Here is a 21,312-nt window from a genome sequence, read left to right on the forward strand (position 1 = left end):
AATACATACAAATTAATGGGTGACATGGAAGCCTATGATAGATATAAGTTGGTCTGTAACCAAGTCACAAAAGAGATTAGGCAGGCAAAGGCAGACTATGAAAAATCCTTGGCAAAGGATGCAAAGAAAAACAGAAAAGAGTTCTTTACCTATTTAAACTCAAGAAGGAAAGGGATGAATCAGATTGGTCCACTGGATATTGATGGTTCAACAGTTGAGGATCCTGCTCAGGTGGCTAACAATCTAAACGAGTATTTTGCATCTACATTCACGCATGAGGAGTTATTCAGGAAGGAGAATGACGTAGGTAAATTAAACGTTGGCAGTGAGCTAGATGATTTTGTAATAACTGAGAGGAAAGTGGAGGAGAGTTTGTCGAGGATAAACATAAAAAAGGCACCTGGGGTGGATGGGATCTATCCAGTTATATTAAAGGAGGCAGCAAAGGAAGTAAGCAAACCCCTAGCCATAATTATGAGAGCTTCTTTGGACTCAGGGGAGGTACCCATAGACTGGAGATGTGCAAATGTAACCCCAATTCACAAAGGAGGATCAAAGGCTGACACAAGTAATTATAGACCTGTTAGTTTAACTTCTGTTCCAGGTAAATTAATGGAGGCACTGGTTAAAGAAGCACTGCAGGATCATCTAGACAAGAATTCAGTTATAGCTCAGACACAGCATGGTTTTGTTAAGGGCAGGTCTTGCCTGACCAATTTGATTGGATACTATGATGTAGTCACAAAAGAACTGGATGCAGAGAATAACTTTGATATTATATATTTGGATCTTAGAAAGGCTTTTGATACTGTTGCACATGGAAGACTGCTGCACAAATTGGAGCAGTGTGGCATTGGAGGCAAATTGCTGCTATGGATAAGGGGATGGTTGAGTGGCAGAAGACAGAGAGTGGTAATCAATGGACACTGCTCAACGTGGACTAATGTTATTAGTGGAGTTCCTCAGGGTTCAATGTTGGGTCCGTTGTTGTTTTCGGTGTTTATGAATGATATTGATGATGGTATATCAAGTTTAATGTCCAAGTTTGCAGATAATACAAAGGTTGGCAGGGTTGTTAAGGACACTACTGATGCTATGCTGCTGCAACAGGATCTGGAAAGGTTGAACAGATGGGCTGAGAGGTGGCAAATGAAGTTTAACATTGACAAATGTAAAGTACTACATATGGGAAACAGTAACCACAGAGCAACGTATCAACTCTGCGGTACTACACTGACAGTGGTGGAGAATGAAAAGGACCTGGGGGTAATTGTGCAGGCAGATATGAAGTTCTCTGAGCAGTGCAGACGAGCTGCAAGAGTAGCTCATGGTGTCTTGTCAATGATATACAGGAATTTTTCTAGCAGGGATAAGGAGGTGATTATTCCCTTGTATAAGGCAATGGTTAGGCCACATCTTGAGTACTGTATGCAGGTCTGGAGGCCTCATTTCAAGAAGGATGTAGAGCTGCTGGAACGGGTACAGAGAAGGGCAACAAGATTAGTGAATGGAATAAAGGGTTGCTCTTACGAAGAAAGGCTTAAGTTTTGCAATTACAGTCTGGAGACTAGGCACCGGCGAGGTGATCTGATAGAGGTGTATAAGGTTTTGAATGGTTTGAGCATGCTCAATGCCAATGGGATTCTTCATCTTGCTCAGAATAATCACCTCAGAGGGCATAAATTCAAATTGAGGAAGGACGGATGTCGGATAGATGTGCGGAAATTTGCCTTTGGCCAGCAGGTGGTTGGTTGGTGGAACCGACTTCCATCACTTGTTGTTGAAGTTGATAGCCTAAACAAATTTAAGGCTGAACTGGACAGGTATTTCGAACGAACGGAGGGGTGAAATGGGAGTGGTGTGTGTGTTTTTTTTTTTTTTTTGTTTTTTTTTTGGCTGATGCTGAATAAGCTTGCTTTCTTGCATCATATGCCTCTACTAATGCTAATGGCTTTGCATAACTCAGTATACTCAATTTTGTCCTTGTCAGTGTTTATCTTGTTCTTCACATGTCGTTTTCGGTTCATCGTGACAAACGTTTCTTGACTAATATTTTGTTCTTTGGATTTCTTTTTACCTATGGGTTTCTTTCACCAATTCCAAAATTTCCTTTAGTTCTCCTTTCTGCACTGTTTTATCTCTTTCCATCCTTAGCATTGAAGTCCCCCATAATGATAGTGTAATAGGTTTTCTGCTCATCTAGAAGACTATTTTGGTGTACATTTCTTGAACCTCTTCATCATGCTGGCTCTATGTTGGTGCATAAATCATTATAACCTTTAGCTTGTACCTCTTAGAAATCCTGAGTAGTAGTCTTGACACTCTTGGTAATGTACTTTTGAATGCCAAAGTGTTGTTTTTTATATCTTGGACCAGAAAGCGAACTCCACCTTTGCTCCTTTCACTTTTCCATTGGTGTACTGCAGATTTCCAATTTATAAACTTATAAGTGATTCATTTCTTGTTGTTTTGGCCAAACTGGTGATATTCCAATTGACATTTTCTAATTCCTTTTCCAGCCTCTAATATCATGTCTTCACCGATGAGCAATCTTATTTTGTTACAGGCGAAGTTCAGTTTCCGTGCATGGCAGCCTTGTTGTACCAAGAGATTCTTGGCACCCTCTGCTTCCACTCTGATCCTCTCGCTGCCATAAGAGGGGAGTGAAAGCTGCTGGGGACTGAGGGCCATTTGTTTCATCGTGCTGTCATGTGCTGGAGGATTTGGTCTTTTCCTCCTCAAAGTTAACCAGGCGTGTTGAAGAGAACCACTCTACACGTTTGTTGTCACCTAAGTGATGTAACAGGGCTTACCATCGATTAGGTGTGCATGAGTGGATTTTAGGGAGGGAGGCCAACCGGACTTCTTCTAAATCTTCTGAAATTGAAAGATATTGGATCCATCAGTGTTTTAAACTGAGTGTCTGATAACACACAGAATGCCTGCTCCTCTCTACAAACACTGGTCCTATTCCACCTATCCTTTTTGCACATGTATTTCCCTTCTCCCTGACAATAGAGTCACTGACAATATCTAGCTCCTGTTGGACCAGTGCGTTCTGCCCTGAAGGTTGCCTTGTGCACAAGAGCGAGCTCTCGTGTTGAGTTGGGCAGCTGAGAGTTTGATGGGTCCCCCATTTTAATTTCTTCGAGGGCATCACCCTACTCTTCAAATTCTCATAGATGCCCATCAGAATGCCTAGTTAGTGCCTAATTTCTTGATGCTTTCTGCACCTAGCACACAGAAAGAACTCTTTGACAAGAGTTCTTTATTCTGGACAAAGAGTCCAACTCCATGAATAAGTGGAATTGTTTTGCGTAGTCGGTCATTCTTTGGCTCCTGAATGAAAATGTTTAGACATGTCTATTGTACAGTTATTTTCTTTCAATTTAAATGTATGCCACCTTGTGTATGTCACATGACTAAATGCAACAGTGCTCTCTGCATTTGATTTACTCTCCCATTTTAATTACGTTTAGAATCATTATCGTTGTTTCATAAGATGTAGAATAGTCAGTCAAATAATATATATAGGTAAGTGTTGTGTATATGCCATGTGAAGATGGAATTTCCCAATCACTAAATAATTTTACATATTCTTATGATTTTACATGATCTGTGTTTTCTTCAAACTTTTGTCCATATGAACCATTATTTTGTCCACTGAAAGATATCATTTTAAGATATGTTGTGCGAGAGAAGTGGGTAGACTCTTATACACTAAGTTCACAATTGTCTTGTTATTTGAAGCAGCTGTATACTTACTGTTGAATCCGAACCCTATTTTTACCTGTAAAGTTGATGATTCTCACTCTTCAGTATACTTATGGAATGCAATCCACTGCACTTTATATTTTAGAAATATTTATCTGACTGCAGTTTTGGATTATAATTTTATCATTCAAACTTCAGTACTCTGAAGTTTGAATGATAAAATTAAAAAAAAAGACTAGAATGCAGGTTTTGAAAACGGTATAATTCATGTCAGTATTAATCTTAAAACTAACTAAAATGGCATTATAATTAATACTTTAAGATGCTATAGTTTAAAATTATTAACAATCTCCCTTTGAATTTTATAGTGATATAGATCTAGTTGTACTTGACACATGGGAAAACCTCCCTCTGAGAACACTTGAGAAGGCACTTCTAGAGCATAATATTGCTGAACCACACTCTATCAAGGTGCTAGATAAAGCTTCCGTAAGTAAAAGTTATTTAATTTTATCAGAAATATACAGTTGAACTTTTTATAACTAAAAATACATTAACTAGAAAAAATTGATTCCACGACCCCAAATAATCTAAATGGGAAAATAGTTGAAATTAGATGCTTTATAATTTTATTACCCTGATTTTCAAATAATATCTTTGTAATAGTAGTTTTAATTTCCAAAACAATAATTTTCAGAAAACTCAGCATTATGAAGGAAATCAAATATTTGTTGAAACAAAAATTCAACTTAGGAACAAGTATGTGCCACACTGGAAGTGACATATGGAATTGAAACTTGGGCACTCACCAAAAGAATGGAAGAGAAGCTGAGAACTACACAGCGAAGAATGGAACGAATTATATTGGGAATCAGACTGTTAGATAAGAAGAGAAACACATGGATTAGGAAGCAAACTCAAGTAAAGGACATTCTTATCAAAGCTAAAGAACTAAAATGGTCTTGGGCAGGACACATAGCCCGAAGACATGATGACAGCTGGACTAAGAAAATAACAGAATGGTACCCAAGAGGAGCTAGAAGAAAACCTGGAAGACAAAGGCGGAGATGGATAGATGAAATTCATGAGTTTTTGGGTAGTAAATGGATGGCCAGTGCTCAAAACAAAGGAACTGGAAAGTTGCTGGAGAGGCCTTCATCCTGCAGTGGATTGAAAATGGCTGATGATGATGATGATGATGTTCCACACTTGGTGTGCAAACATAGAATTGTAAGGAAATTTTTTATGGCTGTACTTCTCCATTTAAAAATTGATGCAAATCAATAATGAATATCATACTTAAGTAACATTTAAATTCAGTTTTTCTGTTGACTATCAGGTACATGTACAGGTTTTGTCAGCAAATGTGCTGGACCATTGCATGCAACACTCATTATTTTTTGGAAAAAAGCCAAGAATAGTTTAAATGGAGTGCTTAAAATTTTTATCCTTTATTTGCTGTTCACTGTTTGGAAAACAAGAACATGCATTTTTTGAAACAGCAGTCATGTTTTTCAAAAAAATATATATATATTCCTGACTATCTTTCTTCCGGTCTCATAGAGCAAGAGAAAATGAAGCAGCAATTAAAACCTTATTGAAAAATTTTGCAAAAGTGGTTGTACAGCTTGTTTAGTTTCAACTAAAAAATAATCAGTGGCGCAAACTGAAATTGAGGCAAATATTGAGCATATATTAAAGTTCACTGTGGTATTTTAATACGTGTTATAGTCTTTGATCATTTTTAAAATTAGTAACTATTTTCAAAAATGAAGTCCCATAAAAAAATATGGTTTTCACTCATGCATAATCTGTAATAGTTTTTTTTAAACTGGTATAAAAAAATAATTAAATCTCACCATCAGTGATCCAAAATGTTTTTAATTTGTTAAATCCCACTATATATATGCAGGAATGAAATAATGTTAAATTGTAGAAATGTAGAAGCCATCCTGTAGTTTAAAATACCCGAAGCAATCCAAGAACAAAACCGGACCCTAGGCAACAATGGTTAAACATAAATATTAAATTCAATAAAAACTATACATAATTAGCCAACCATGGGAAAAGATACTTTGCAAGGGACTTTGTCGAGGGCTAAACCCCTACAAAATACATAACCCATGGCTGGCAGAGCCATCAGTTTCTGTTGTCATCTGCCTGTAAAACTAGGACCGAAAGATGTAGAAATGGACACAATAAGTTAGGTAATAAATAATAAATTATAAATTAAGTAGCTTATTAATAGTAATTTTGCAGAAGACAGGCTGGATGACATTTAGCCTGACCGATAGCTGAAACAAAATAGTAAATAAGCAAATCTACTAAACATAATAAGCTAAATTAGCTAACAAAAAGAGAACGGAAAGAAGGCTAGTTAAAGTAATAGTACCTCAATCCCCCTCGAATTGCTCTAATAGTTCATGAGGTATGAAAAATAAGAATAAGATAGTAAAATGTGAAGGAAAAGCGTTTATACTATTGTACATAGGATGGAACCGGGAGCTTAACTTCCCAACCCTATAAGAAAGGGATCCTGGTATAGTAAGATAATATCAGCAAAGAAGAGCCGATAAAAAAAATGGTAATATATAACAGAAATATATCGAAAAGTGAAATACCGGAATGGCTAATTCCTAATATAAATTCCTACACACCAAATAGGCAATATTCATAGTGAAAATGTTATGGTCATGGGGAGTTAGATATACCCATGGTGAAAACACTAAGGTAAAATGGCGTTAAATATACGTTACCTTACCCAGTTGAAGCATAGACAAGAAAGAAATTATTTTATTTTATTATTATTAATAAGCTACTTAATTTATAATTTATTATTTATTACCTAACTTATTGTGTCCATTTTGACATCTTTCGGTCCTAGTTTTACAGGCAGATGACAACAGAAACTGATAGCTCTGCCAGCCATGGGTTATGTATTTTGTAGGGGTTTAGCCCTCGACAAAGTCCCTTGCAAAGTATCTTTTCCCATGGTTGGCTAATTATGTATAGTTTTTATTGAATTTAATATTTATGTTTAACCATTGTTGCAAGGGTCCAGTTTTGTTCTTGGATTGCTTCGGGTATTTTAAACTACAGGACGGCTTCTACATTTTTACAATTTAACATTATTTCATTTCTGCATATATTTAACGAAGGATGTAATGTTCTATCTCAGATGGCATTAATCTGATTGGTTAATATAATCTTATAATATCACAGTTCTACGCTTTAGTAATTTGATTCTATATATATATATATATATATATATATATATATATATACATTTCCTTATATAATATTATTAAATGGTGAAGTGTTTAAACCCTTAAATATAAACTTTAAATACAAGACATGGACAAGGGCTCACAGGCATTAGTGCAGTAATACATGCTCTTTGAGTGGACCATAGTTCAAGCCTGAATGACTCCTAAATATGATTAACAATTTTTGTTCATGATTTATTGTAAACTTCTCTGACCTGGTATTTGTGCTGGAGTATAAGCAAGAATATATTATTTTATAAATTATACAATAAAACAAATACAGTACATGTTCAAAAATGGAAGAAAACTTACAATAAAATTACAGGACCTTATATGTATACTGATTTACATGATTTGCAATAACAACTTGCTATATTGCTAATTTCAAGTTACTCAAAACCACTAAATACAGTTTAAATCTTGTGCTCTCCTGAATCCAGTCTTTTTTGTTTGTCCAGTTTAGTTTCCAACGACAGTGTTTTCTGATAGGTTTCACCTTTGTTGTATTAGCACAAGCCGACTCACTTAATTTTTTTGAGGTCATTTTTAAAAAGAGAAGTTGAAACTACCTACATGGCAGACTAAAGTTAATCACACATACAAAAAATGCACATAAACAGTATGTAAAGCAGAACTGTCTGGAACCCAAAACTAAACTGAAAACAGAATTGCTACTGTGCAATGTGCAGCTGAAGCTCCATGTCAGGAAACAAGTTCTTAAAGAAACGTTTTTAAACAATAGTTCAATTAATTAGGATTGCTGGAGTGGGCACTCCTTTTTCCATAACATTGACAGACAGGACAATGTATAAAAATCTTTTGAGGCAAAAAAAAAAAAAAAAAATTAAGTCGCTTTTAGCATTACACCTTTTCATAAATTGGAAATGCTTTGCAGAATTTTCAGTTCAACCATTTTTTCATTAATTATAGAACTGGTCAAGAGTCAATTATTTGAAGGTAATGACTGTGAATTGCAGTTGATTAAAAATTAAATTGAAGAGGGTTTTTTTATATACAGGTATCTCTCCGGCACCCAAAAAACTGCTAGTGTGCAACTCCTCCCAAGGTGTTTGGAGCGAATAATTGTTAATAGTGCCCTATAGTTCAGTTTGCAATAAGAAACTACTGCATGATATTCTTGACGAGTAGTGCACCCAGGATTTTTCTTTGAGTCAGAGCCATTGCTTTGACTTTGGAGAAAATTATTCAATGATTTCCTTATGGAGGTCAAGAATTGAGAATATTCCTTCTCTGGTGATTATCTTCTTTGTGTCATGCAGAGCAGATTGGACATTATTAATTGTTTTCATAATATAGGTGAACTAGTAGTGCTATGTCTTGTGGAAACATCTCAAAATGAAAGTTACAATTCCAAACACCACGATGTGGCAGAAACAGTTTTGTGCTTTATAAATATTGATGCAGATGGCACTTTTTATATTAAATTGATTTTTTTTCTTCAAAAAAAAAAAAAGTCCATTACAGATTACATACGAGGTCTGTCAGAAACAGTGAGATTAATTTTGTAACAAGGTGTAGTGGCAACACTTGAAACAAGTGATGTGCAACAGCATGTAGTATGGTCCTTCCCCTAACCTCATTGTGTCTTTCAACTCGTTAGAGGTATGTCTGATGTACAAATTGTTGATAATAGGTTTAATATTGAATCCCTATAGGGGGAGAGTATTATGGATCTCTACAGAAGAAGACTGAACCACAAATGTCATTTATCAGCACTTAAAAACAACAGTAATGAAAATCGAAGGAGAAGTATTGGGCAGAATGGATAAAAAGACACCAAGTACCTGGATGAATTCAGAGTTAAAAGAATTGATAAAGGAAAAAAGAATGCATACCTCAGATGGCTTAGTCTAAAAGTGATAACAATAGGAGCATCTATAGGGAGAAAAATAAAGAAGTAAGGACTAAAATTGACAAAGCAAAGAATAAGGCATGGGATAGAACCTGCGTGAAAGTAAACAGCAAGATAGGATGTGAGAGATCTGCTGCAGCATGGAAGGTGCTGAAAAGCTTGCGTCAATCACACGAACAAAAGGTTAATCTGGGTGTAATAAAATTAGAAGAATGGTATAGATATTATGGAGAACTACTGAATGAAAATGGAGGAATTTAGAGATAATGAAGTTGAAACTTCCTGGACAGGAAAAAAAGTAAGGATTAGCTTTGAAGAAGTGGAAATAGAAGTAAAAAATGGAAAGGGACCTGGATGAATGAACATGGAGCTGGTAAAATACAGAGGAGGAAAAATCATCTCACTGCTCATGAGGCTATTTAACAAAATATATATAGGAGAAAAAATACCAACAGAGATGACACTGGGATACATCACTTCTATGTTTAAGAAAGGGGATAGATGAAATTGCCCAAACTACAGAGGAATCTGTGTTTTAAACCCAATTGCAAAGCTTTTTAGTGGGATACGGAAAACTAAACTAGAGAAAGAAGTAAGGATTTCGGAGGAGCAGTGTGGATTTACAGCTGGACTGCCTGTACTGACCATATATTCACGGTCAAGTAGATTCTGGAAAAATGCCAAGCTACTGGACAGGATATAGGATTAGTGTTGATTGATTTGGAAAAAACTTATGAAAGTGTCCCAAGAAAGATGTTGAGGTGCCATGGAAAAAAATATCAATACGACATCCACTGATCAACATAATTAGAAAAATATACAAAAATAACACTTGCTGTATTAAAATTAGGTCAGAAATATCAAGAAAATTCAAAACATTAAAAGGTTTCCTACAGGGGTGCTGTTTATCCCCCACGTTATTTAAGTTGTACCTGGAAGTGACTCTGGAGGCTTGGTCCCAAAGATGCAGAACAATGGGATTATGTGTGGCTCAAAACATCTACCTTTCAAACCTTTTGTTTGCAGATGGCCAGGTACTGATTGCAGAGGATGCTGACTATGTGCAAAAAGCTATTGGAACATTATAGAGTGGGGTTTGACAATAAATTTTAATAAGATGGAATATATGAATTCAACAGGGGACATTTTGATTGTAAATGGAGTAGAAATAAAGAATGTGAAGCAGTTTGAATATCTAGGAGCTATTGTGCAGATGGATGGCTCATCTGAAGATGAGATTACATGGAGAATTAATGAGGGAAGAATGTTGAATCCAATATTATGGAGCAATAACATTCTCCCAAAAACCAAACAGTTATTATATAATGCAATTTTTCAGAGTATCTTACTATATGGATCTGAGATTTGGACTATAAAGGAAAGGCAAAGGAAGAAATTGCTAGCTGTCGAGATGGATTTTTGGAGATCCACCCGAAGATCTAAACTAGAAAGAGTTAGTAATGAAGACATAAAAAAAGCAGTGGATAATCAAATGAACATCGACAAATTAGAACAAAAAAGATTAGAATGGTATGTACGTGTTATGGGAATGTGGGGGTGGGGGGGGCCTCCGTAGCCAGGTGGGAAGGAGTAGCAGTGCATAGCACACTCTTCTTGATTGGACAGGGGTTCGAGCCCAGCACCACCACCCGGAGCAATATGGCCTTAGTTGCTAATGCTCCTAAAAACCAAATAACAACAACAACATGAGAATGGGGGAAAAGAGATTACCTAAAAAAGAAATGGAATGAACACCCCCTAGATGGAAAAGGAGAGGAAGACTTGGAAGCACATGGATGAAGGGAGTGAGGGCAGCTATGGTAAAAAGGAAATTAATTGAAGAATGGAAACTGGGGGAACAGAAAAGAGTGGAGGAACAAAATTAGATTTTAAAAAAAAAGAAAAGTTAAGTCGAGGTTAACTGTTGGTACAATGGAGAAATCCAAGAAGAAGAATGTCCGTGTGTGTTACAATTATGGAACATTGAAATTGAACAACAATATGTGATTGATCAAGTCTGTGTGAAACTGAAAGAAAATGCAACTGATGTGTACAAAAAAAACTGAAAATGGCATGTTGGGAGGATGCCAAGTCACAATCTTAAGTGTTCTGATGGCATCTGTTTTCAAATGGATGTGAAATGGTGGAAGATGAGATACGTGTGGGACATTTGTCAAACCCTTGATCAAGTAGCCATCCGGGCTTCCACCTATATGCTACTTTTTCTATGCTGTAACAGTTCCTGAACTTTATCTGGCTAGTTTAATCAACTGTAACAACATCAAAGTCAACTTCTGACTAAATAACAAAATAGATGAAACAACCATTCAGCCTCACAGTGAGGAAGGAGTCTCCACCCCCACCACAAGGTAGGTTGCCCCATTTAGGAAACAGTAATCTGACATCTCATCAGACAAATAATTATAAAATAACAACATTCAGCAATTATATTTCTAAACAAGGAATTCATCCCTGTTAACATTCTGATTTGGTAGATGCTGTCGGCATCACCATACTCTGCACTACTGTTTGTCTTAGGCAGTTGTACGATTCATATTAGAACTGAAAAACAACTCTTACTCTTAAGTAACTTATTAGAAAGGGGGGGGGGGTCACACACATTCTGGACAGCCAGCAGCTACTCAAACTGACAATGTCCAAAGAGTGAGTCTTAATTCATCAAGATCAAAGATTAACAATCAGGATAATAACCAAACTGAATTTAAATTAAGACTGTTCACAAAATTTTAAGTGAAGATTTGGCCATGGGAAAATGGTTCCACAAGTTTTGAGTTATGGACAAAAACAAAACTGCATCTTGATTTGCTAGAAAGGTTAGAAATTAATCTAGGCATGTTGAAACAAGTTGTTACTGGTGACGAAAGCTGGTTTTTCCAGTACAATCCAGAAACCAAGTGCCAAAGGGAGGAATGGTACACGAAAACATCTCCACATCCGAAAAATCTCGAATGACCAAATCAAAACTGTGTGTGTATAATCGAGGCATCATTCACAAAGAGTTTCTACCACGGCGACAAACAATGAGCCAAAATTACTAGAGAAATTGTCAAACAGTTGCAGAAAAAAATCCTTCATGTGCAACTAGGGGCCAATCAAAATTGGATCCTCCACCATGACAACACACCATTTTTGCCTTCTCCATTACAGAATTATTGGTACAGAAGAGTATGCCACGTGATTACTTTTGGTGCCTAAAACTGAAAAAGAAACTAAAAGGAAATCATTATATGAGTTAAGAGACAATTCAAAAGCCTGTAACCAACACTGTAAAGGAGTTAACAGATTAAGACCACCGGGCTAGCCAGGTGGGTAAAGTGCCTACCTGGCAACTCAAAGGTCGCGGGTTCGAATCCCGCCTCGGGCTTGGATCAAAGTACTGCAAAAACCTTGGGGGGTGCATTATGGCCACAGAAGCTGATGCGCCAACGACTACAAAAAAAAAAAAAAAAAAAAACCATCTGTCTTGCTTTAACGACTGGAGTTGTTGTGTAACTGCAGAGGAAAGTTATTTCGAGTGTGACCATTGTTATTCTGCATAAAATTCAAAATAAAATAAAAAAAATTATTGATTTAATCTCATTACTTTTCTGACAGGCCTTGTAAGTGTGAAAACCATATCGAGCCTTCATTACTTCCCTGTATTTAAATTGGGGGAGGAGGTGGGTGGGTGTTGGAGAGCTATACATTCTCATTTCAGATATGAGAACATCAACTCTGTTTTTAATCAGAGATTATACTTATATTGTTTGTATGTGTTGATAGAACTTGATTTAATTTCAGATGCATATTAATCCAAGTTAATGTAGAATTGCTTTTGTTTTGTGTGGGATGTAGTGAAACAGTTCAGTTGTGTGTGTTTGTCCTTTTCATCTTGCTGAAAATGTATTTCTCCATTCTGATGGATTATAAATATATGTGAGTTCATTTTCAAATTGCTTTCAGGTCCCAATTGTAAAATTAACAGATGCCAAAACTGAAATTAAAGTTGATATTAGTTTCAATATGAATAATGGAGTAAAGAGTGCAAAACTAATAAAAGTAAGTAAATTGAAATTCTTTTGTTTAATTTTGTATTGATCAAATTTATATGCTACATTACAATATTTTCTTTTAGAGAAATTTTTCATCAAAAAGTAAATGAGATTGGTTATTTCTGTATCCAAATAAGCAAAGAAAAATTCTGGGGCCCATGGTGCTTAAAATTTAACTGTGGCACCTAGTATATTCAGTGATTGATCCATTCGTATGCCTGCCAACTGGTTTTCCAATATTTTCAGTCTGTGTTACTTATTATAAAATTATTAAAAGTTCAATTTAAGTAGTGTTTATTATTGCTTTTTTTTTTTTTTGTGAACTTCTGGATCTGAATTCCCATTGATTTAATTTTTTCAGTTAAGGACCCAAATCAGATAACTAAGGCTAACAATTGCTATTTTGATGTTGCCAACTATTAAACTTCTATTTACTATTAGTTGGAACATGGATAAATGATGGCAGCATATATTGAAAAATATCAAAAGTTTGTATATTAACAGATACATTGAAATTACTTGCAAAATTTTTATATTCATACATACTGCTTAAAGGATTAATAAGGGTGGGGGACTCTCAGAAATAAATCAAATAACACTAACTGTGGCATTCAGGGGGGGGGGGGGAACATATTGGATGAAGTGTATTTAAACAGAAAGTATGCTTAGGAAGCAAAAATGTTGTCTTAATACTAATATGTTGAATGAATGTGTAAAAGATTGATTGAAACATCAGTAAATGGCAAAGCTATGCCTAAGAGGATAATAATGATGGAATATGTAAATCACTTCATAATGTGTAACCAAACCATTGCACATGAGGTGCTAGAGCAGCCATAATCTAAAGAAAAGTGTAATCTGAGAATAAGTAAGGAATATTTGTTGTGGAAATGGAATAAAAACAAAAATTACAAGATAAGAAAGGAACATACTATTACACTTCTTTGAAATATCATCTGAAAAGAAAGCTGAAAACTAAATCACCTGAAAAATAGTATGTTTAATGTCCTCCATATCAAAAATAAACTGAAAATTTCAATTTCTATCAACTACTAGCTAGCTTGGAAAGGATACACAGACAAATAGGTTAACTGGAGCCACAGACAGAGATGAAAGTGATTCTTGCACTGCCTAATATTGGTATATGCAGCAGCCTTGAAAGCAAGGTAGACGTCTGTGACTTCAGGTCCTGCTGTGGATCATCAAGGAACAAATAAATACATGAGTTGTATTAAGGTACTTAAGAGTAAGAACATGTGCATGTTTACTTCAATGTACACTAATGATAGGAGTATTGTAAATAAATTTTATGAATTCGAAGTACTGATTAAGGCATCAAATGCGAACATTGTAAGAATAGTGGAAACATGGTGTTACTCAGGCATAAGTGGCGCTGAATTTGAATATGGGGAGTACAATGTATATAGGAAGGACAGACAGAGCAGGAAAGGCGAAGGAGTTATACTCTTAGTTCAGAAGCATATTAAATTTAAGGCGGCGCATCCAGTTGATGTGGGTGATGAGTGTAATGTTGAATCAGTTTGGTGTGATATAAGCACTGGGAAAACAAAATTTGAGAGTAGGAGTGTGTTATAACCCTAATGACTGTGATGAGTATGCCAAAAATCTATACAGAGAAATAATGGGCCAGCAAGTTTAACATTGATAAATGCAAGGTAGTGAATATAGGTAGCAATAACACCAGAGTAATTTATCCACTGTGTCGTACTGCATTCAGGGTAGTGGAGAATGAAAAGGACCTGGGAGTAATTGTGCAGTCAGATATGAAGTTCCCTGAGCAGTACAGACAGGCTGCCAGGACAGCTCATATGGTTTTGTCAAAGATTTTGCCAGCAGGGATAAAGAGGTGATTATCCCATTGTATAAGGCAATGGTTGGGCCACATCTTGAGTGCTGCATACAGGTCTGGAGGCCTAATTTCAGGAAGAATGTAGCGCTGCTGCTGTAATGGGTACAGAGAAAGGCAATGAGATTGGTGAGAGGGAATGGCGGGGCTCATAATAAGAAAAGCTTCCATTCTGCAAATTGCAGCATCTGGGGACTAGACACTTGTTGGTTTATCTGATTGAGGTGTTTAAAGCTTTGAATGGAGATGAATTCCATCTGCACTGAGTAAGCTTGAGCAAACTCAGTGCAGATGGGATCCTTCCTCTTGCTCAGACTATGCACACAAGGGGCCATAAATTCAAACTGAAGAAGAATAGTTGCAGAATAGATGCGTGGAAGTGTACATTCAGCATATGGGTGGTTGATTGCTGAAACAAGCTTTTATCTGCTGTTGTTAGTTTTAGTAACAACAGGTGGATAGTTTCAGTAAATTTAAGGAAGAACTTGGCAAACTATTGGAGGAGATGAATGGGTGTTTTTTTTTTTTTTTCTCTAACGCTGTATAAGCTTCTTTCATTACTTGCCACTGCAAATACAAATTCAGCAATTATCCTTTTTGTTGCCCCAGCTACAGTGATCTGAAATGAACACAATAAAAGTTTTTTTTTTTTTTTTTTTTTAAAGGCCTCCTGGGCCTTTTGACCATACTTTCTCTCTAGCTATGGCTAAAGCCAGACATCACTGTATGCACCTAATATACCTTCAGACCATAAAATGTCAGAGATTTGACAACATTTTCTGGGGGGGGGGGAGTTCATCCTATGATTCAGAAAATACAGTAAATCTTAAGAGATTTGAATGTCAGTTTTATTAGGGTCTGCTGTAATTCATTTTTTATATATTTAGTAATTGATTAAAAAACAACTACTTTTGTGTATGCATGATAATTTGAGCAATATAATTTTGCCTTTTGTTCTTTTCCATTTTTATGATACTGAGAATCTTAATACGCATATTTTTCACTTGCCCACTGAATTGACCTTTCTGGTAGCTTGCAAATAAAAAAAAAAAAAAAAAAAAAGTACTGATTTGAGAACAAATCGGGTTTTTTTTTTTTTTTTTCGTTGACTTTTTAGTTTATTGGATTTTTTTATTTTTATGTGTTTGTGTGTATATTTAAGGTTTCTTTTGCTATTCTTTTCCATTGTATATTAGACTTTTCATCCATATTGTTCGTAGGACTCTAAACTCTTTATCTTTGAATTCAGCACATGTATACTTCTTTTTCCTGCACATGACTTGTCTCAGTATAGTGGGTGACATCATTTTTCTCCTTTTCTTTCACATGTATTAAAGTATCGAATATAATGCACTGAGTGCATTACGTAATTTGTTTTTAATAAGCTGTTGAAAGGCATGTTATTTTAATGCGGGTACATGATCTCCCCCTGGTCGTTACATTTAAAATAGTTTCTGTATAACAAAGAATTTCCATATAATGAGCTGTCGAAAGCACTAATTAAGAGCTAAAACATTCCACAATTTAGTGGTACCTGTAAAACCTATACGACTGCCTCTACTATACCGAGAAGTCATGCTGGTCAACTACTATGTGTCCACAGCCATTGGCAAAGATTAAGGCATATTCAGGACACAGACATTGGCTCTGGTCAACCTGTCTTCTACTGTAAGCGCCCTATTAGAGAATTAGGAGAGAGTGATTTTCCTTTGTCCTGGAAATTCATCAGTTGTTTTGCGGAAATGAGTCATCCACACTTTCACTAGAGAGTTACCAATAGGTTCAGTCCGGTGTATTAACTAGCGGCCGGCCTGCGAACACCGTTTTAGAGCTGTACCCTCAAAATGTAAGGAATATTGGATCTCGTCACGATGTTCATCATAATCTCAAAAGTCATCAATCATACTGCATGATGGAAGAGATGGGGAAGGGTTGACCGGAACTTAGCTCTAGAGACTAAACATGGGTTCCACCACTTCAAGCCTCCAATAAGCAAAGTGGTGGTATTGCACCGGTTGATGAGAGTCATCTACCACCTAGTACTGCCTGGTAACATAGAGGGGCGGCGTTACTCCATGTGGTGTGGATGCCACACCTTGACCCCTGCTTACGTTGGTTCACACCTGGGTGGTCACCCACCATGTATTTGTGCATGGAGGTTGTACCCAAGATTACTAACAGTCCCACCATCGTGAAGGTGCAAGCAGAGGATTTGGCTGTCACAGACCGTCCGGACTTTGCCGAAATTGGGTCCACTTGACTTGAGTGTCACCCGAATATCAGTTCCATCAGACAAGTGCAACTTGTCTGGCATATCTGAGAGAATGTCTGTGACAACCTCAAGGACCATGGACAACCTCATGCTACATATAAGTAGTCCCTAAATCAGTTTTGTTTTAACTGCTGTGCAAGTAACCTTACAATGTCTAAGAGGAAATCCTTGAGATATATTTTATGATACAATTCTTAAATATGTACTAATATATTGTGCGCATCATGTAAGTAGTCATTTTCTTAATATGTATGTATTAATAAATTAATTGTTTTAAAATGTTAGAAAAATTTTTTCACTCCTACTTATTTCTGATTTATTTCCCATCTTTTACTATATTTCTGAACATTGAATTACTCTATTTTTCATTGTTGAAACCACCTGTAATTGGCCATTGATTGGTCAAATCTTTAATCGTAATTAAATTAAGTAAATAAAGAATTTTATTTATCTATATTCAGTGATAAACAGATGTTTTTGTAAATTTGAAAAGGGCCAACAGATAAGGGTTTGTAGGGGATTGTTAGGCATGAACATACTGTGATGTGGTATATTGGTAAGTTGTATCAGTTCTGAAAAGAATTATAAAGTTCTTAAATTTCTCAGTACTCAATTTGTTCATGACTACTAGAACTATACTTGGGAAAATGAAAGAATGAACACAAAACTGCGTCCTCCGTCTTTTTCAAGTGATTACCATTCTAGTTCACCCGTTTCCTAGACGTAATTCAGTATTATTAGTTTAATCCATTTTATAAACTTTCTTAACTACTTTTTAAATAAAACAAGTCTTTTCCAGAATAATTACCTGTAAACACATGAGAACTGTGGAGAGGTTTGCTCTTTTGCTGCATTGTAATTGTTTTTGTGAAGAGCATTTCAGTTGATGAAAAAGAATCTTTTTATTCAGTAAGTGAGATTATGCTCGTTTTATATTTTATTTATTACACAAAATCGATTTTTATTCGGTTAGCATTTTTGATGGTTTGTCAGCAACCTGACAAGGCAGACATATGTTGTGCATGTATGAATTTGAATTTTCACATGTTGAATGGTTGTATTAATTATAAAGTCAAAGTAACTAATGAACACTGCTTATTGTTATCACTTCTGGACTTAGCTAAACTGATAACAATTATTGAAGAAACAAGAGTGGAAGTGGGCATAAGGAAAACTTAATAAAAAGAACTTTAAAACTTTAATTTGTTTAAATTATAATGTATCTAAAGTACCACTCTTATGCCACGTGGAGTTTTAATATATTTTATTTAGGTGTTACCTAAACTAATATACAGTGAGTAATGTTTCGGGTATCTTGCCGATACCCATCATCAGACCTTGCTGCTGACCGATACCTCTTGCTGGATGCTCAGACCTAAATGGGCCCGAGCGTCTAGCAGGAGGTATCGGTCAGCGGCAAGGTCTGATGATGGGTGTCGGCAAGATACCTGAAACGTTACTCATTGTATATTAGTTTGGGTAACACTTTAATAAAATATATTAAAACTCCACTTGGTATAAGAGTGGTAATTTAGATATATTATAATTTAAATGGATAGAAACCACATAACGTAATTCCCTAACCATATTATGATAACATAAACCAATGCACTGATTTTTAATGACATTTACATTTTTTTTCCTGTATATTAGTATGCATCTGATCAGCACCTCATAAAGGTGACAACGTAACAAGAATGATAACGCTGGTGAACACCAAAAATGTTTCTGGCTTGAAAATAGTCGATTCTTCTTAATTTTTTTTTTTTTTTTTTATGGAACCCCCAAACACGAAAGGTATCAAAACCTATAGTACTTAGTACCGTGCATGGGTTGAAAGTAAAGTATGGGGGGGGGGGGGGGTGCCGGAAACTTTGCTCTAGAGACTAAACATGGATTTCACCACTTCAAGCCTCCAATAAGCAAAGTGGTGGTATTGCACCGGTCGATGAGAGTCATCTACCACCTAGATCAGCATGAGAAAACAAATATAACATTTAACTCTTAGTTTTTGCTCTCGGTTCCACAATATAGCCCTTCTTATGATTTAGGGGAATATTGGTGAATACTATGGAATTTTGGAGTCTAGAGAATAGATAGATTGGTAACACAGAAACCGATACGCCTTTTTTTTTTTTTTCTTTCTTTTTTCTTCTCTTCCCCTGTGTATCATTTACCTTGGAAGTGATGTTATGAGTGATTAGTTTTTTTTTTTTTTTTTTGTGTATCATTTACCTTGCAAGTGATGAGTTTTTTTTTTGTTTTTTTTTCCTTCCTCGGGTTTATGGACAAAATTTACATAAAAGGCCAGAATGCCATGTAAATGTGTTGACAATTTTTGTTATGTGTGTGGTGATGCGACATTTTCCACTCAAAAACTGCAATTGACTCCACTTGTGAAGACAGCCTACTACCATTATTTTGGCTGTAAGGTAGAGGATGAAGACAAACTCTGGGCACTTCATATTTGCTGCAACACATTGCTGTAAATCTCCGGGATGGTTGCATAACAAAGGACGTTCAATGCCTTTTGCCATCCCAATGATTTGGAGGGAGCCTTCAAATCATATAAATGACTGTTATTTCTGCATGGTGCCTCCTCTTCAGCATGGCATGTCAAAAAAAAGGAAGTGGACTGTAAAGTGTGTTGGTTGTCTGACGGCAACAGGGGTTTCCTCCATCTCCGCGTTGTATTCTTTGTGAGTGACACAGAACTCTGTGGAGGCCAGAGATTTAAAAAGTGTGTGGGGGAGTGATCTGTTGTGTAGCATTGTTCTGTTGTTTCTTTGACCATTTAGCCTTTGAAACCCTATTAGGACCCACCGTTGCCCACACTTTGCCACAAGGGTACAGGTCAGGCACCCACTAGATTATTTAAAGTACTCTGGCAGGCTCCACCACCTAATTTCCAAGGATTTCAGTGGCAAGGCCTAAAAAAGGTGGAGTGTGCACTACAATTTGGCCAAAAGAGATTTACAAGAAAGCGTTAGGATTTAGATGTTGATTAGAATTTGGAAAGGAAGGGGACTGTGGAATACCCCAACATTCCTTCAGCTATCTGACCAGTGACACATGGGGATAGTCTGTCTATACCTCACCCTCCAGAAGAGTACAGTTTGGAGTCTGATGAAGATGGGGACAGTGTGAGGAATGATGGTCAACCTGGGCCTTCAACATCACAGGATCCTGATTTTTTTTTTTTTTTTTTTTTTTGCCAGAACCTGAGTCACACAATCGCTCAAGGTGAACTAAGTGATCTAATTCGAGACCTAGATCTATCGAAAGATAAAGCGTTTGGCCGAAAGAGATTTACAAGAAAGCGGTAAGATTTAGACATTGATTAGAATTTGGAAAGGAAGTGGACTGTAGAATACCCCAACATCTGGGATCAAGACTCCAACAGTGAATCTTCTGCAACCAAATAAAATAAATAAATAAAAAGTGAAAACAGCCTTGTTGCCTGCTGTGATGTCAATGTTTTGATGACAGCTTTGAATGTGGAGCACAACCCACAGGACTAGAGGCTATTCATAGACTCATCTAAGCTAAGTTTAAAGGCTGTTTTGCTCCACACTGGCAACGCTCTTCCTTCAATTCCTCTAGGCCATGCTGTCCACATAAGGGAGACATATGAGAATTTTAAATTAATTTTGGAAGCAATGAAGTACAAAGACCACCAATGGCAGATCTGTGGAGACCTGAAGGTGATTGCAATACTGCTGGGCATGCAGTTGGGATACACAAAGTACTGCTGTTTCCTGTGTGAGTGGGACAGTCGGGCTAGGTCCTCACACTACAAGAGAAAAGTCTGGCCTCTAAGGGAAAATCTGTGCCCCGGGGGAAAAAAATGTCCAGCACAATACTCTGGTTGATCGAAGCAAACTTCTTCTGCCCCATTACATATCAAACTGGGACTCATGAAGAACTTTGTTAAGGGGATGAACCAGGATGGAGAAGCTTTTAAGTGCCTGAGAGGACAATTTCCACTGTTGTGCGATGCTAAGGTTAAGGAAGGAATCTTTCTTGGTCTGCAAATTCGTGAACTTTTAAAGGATGAAAACTTTGAGCAAGTTCTCTAGGGTAATGAGAAACACAGCTTGGGAAGCCTTTAAAAGTGTTGTGCATGGCTTCATGGGAAACCGAAGAGCTGGAAACTATGTTGAGACTGTGAACAACCTTCTAGAAAAGTATCATCAATTAAGCTGCAGCATGTCACTGAAAATCTACTTTCTCGACTCTCATCTGGACTTCTTCACTGTGGTGCAGTG

At 36.5% G+C, this 21,312-nt stretch overlaps 1 protein-coding gene across 1 annotated transcript in view; it reads left to right on the top strand.

The window, feature by feature from the left end:
* The window catches only part of LOC150078834 (terminal nucleotidyltransferase 4B-like), a 151,030-nt gene that overhangs the window by 76,829 nt on the left and 52,889 nt on the right, over nucleotides 1-21,312 (top strand). Inside the window, exons 4-5 of the mRNA XM_090382415.1 lie at nucleotides 4,083-4,203; nucleotides 12,817-12,912. Of these exons, the coding sequence (XP_090238541.1) occupies nucleotides 4,083-4,203; nucleotides 12,817-12,912 (217 nt within the window). The remainder of the gene's footprint in view (nucleotides 1-4,082; nucleotides 4,204-12,816; nucleotides 12,913-21,312) is intronic.

This window comes from Mastigoproctus giganteus, chromosome 10, assembly GCF_048544385.1.
Source record: "Mastigoproctus giganteus isolate SK-2022 chromosome 10, ASM4854438v1, whole genome shotgun sequence".
Classification (NCBI taxonomy): domain Eukaryota; kingdom Metazoa; phylum Arthropoda; class Arachnida; order Uropygi; family Thelyphonidae; genus Mastigoproctus; species Mastigoproctus giganteus.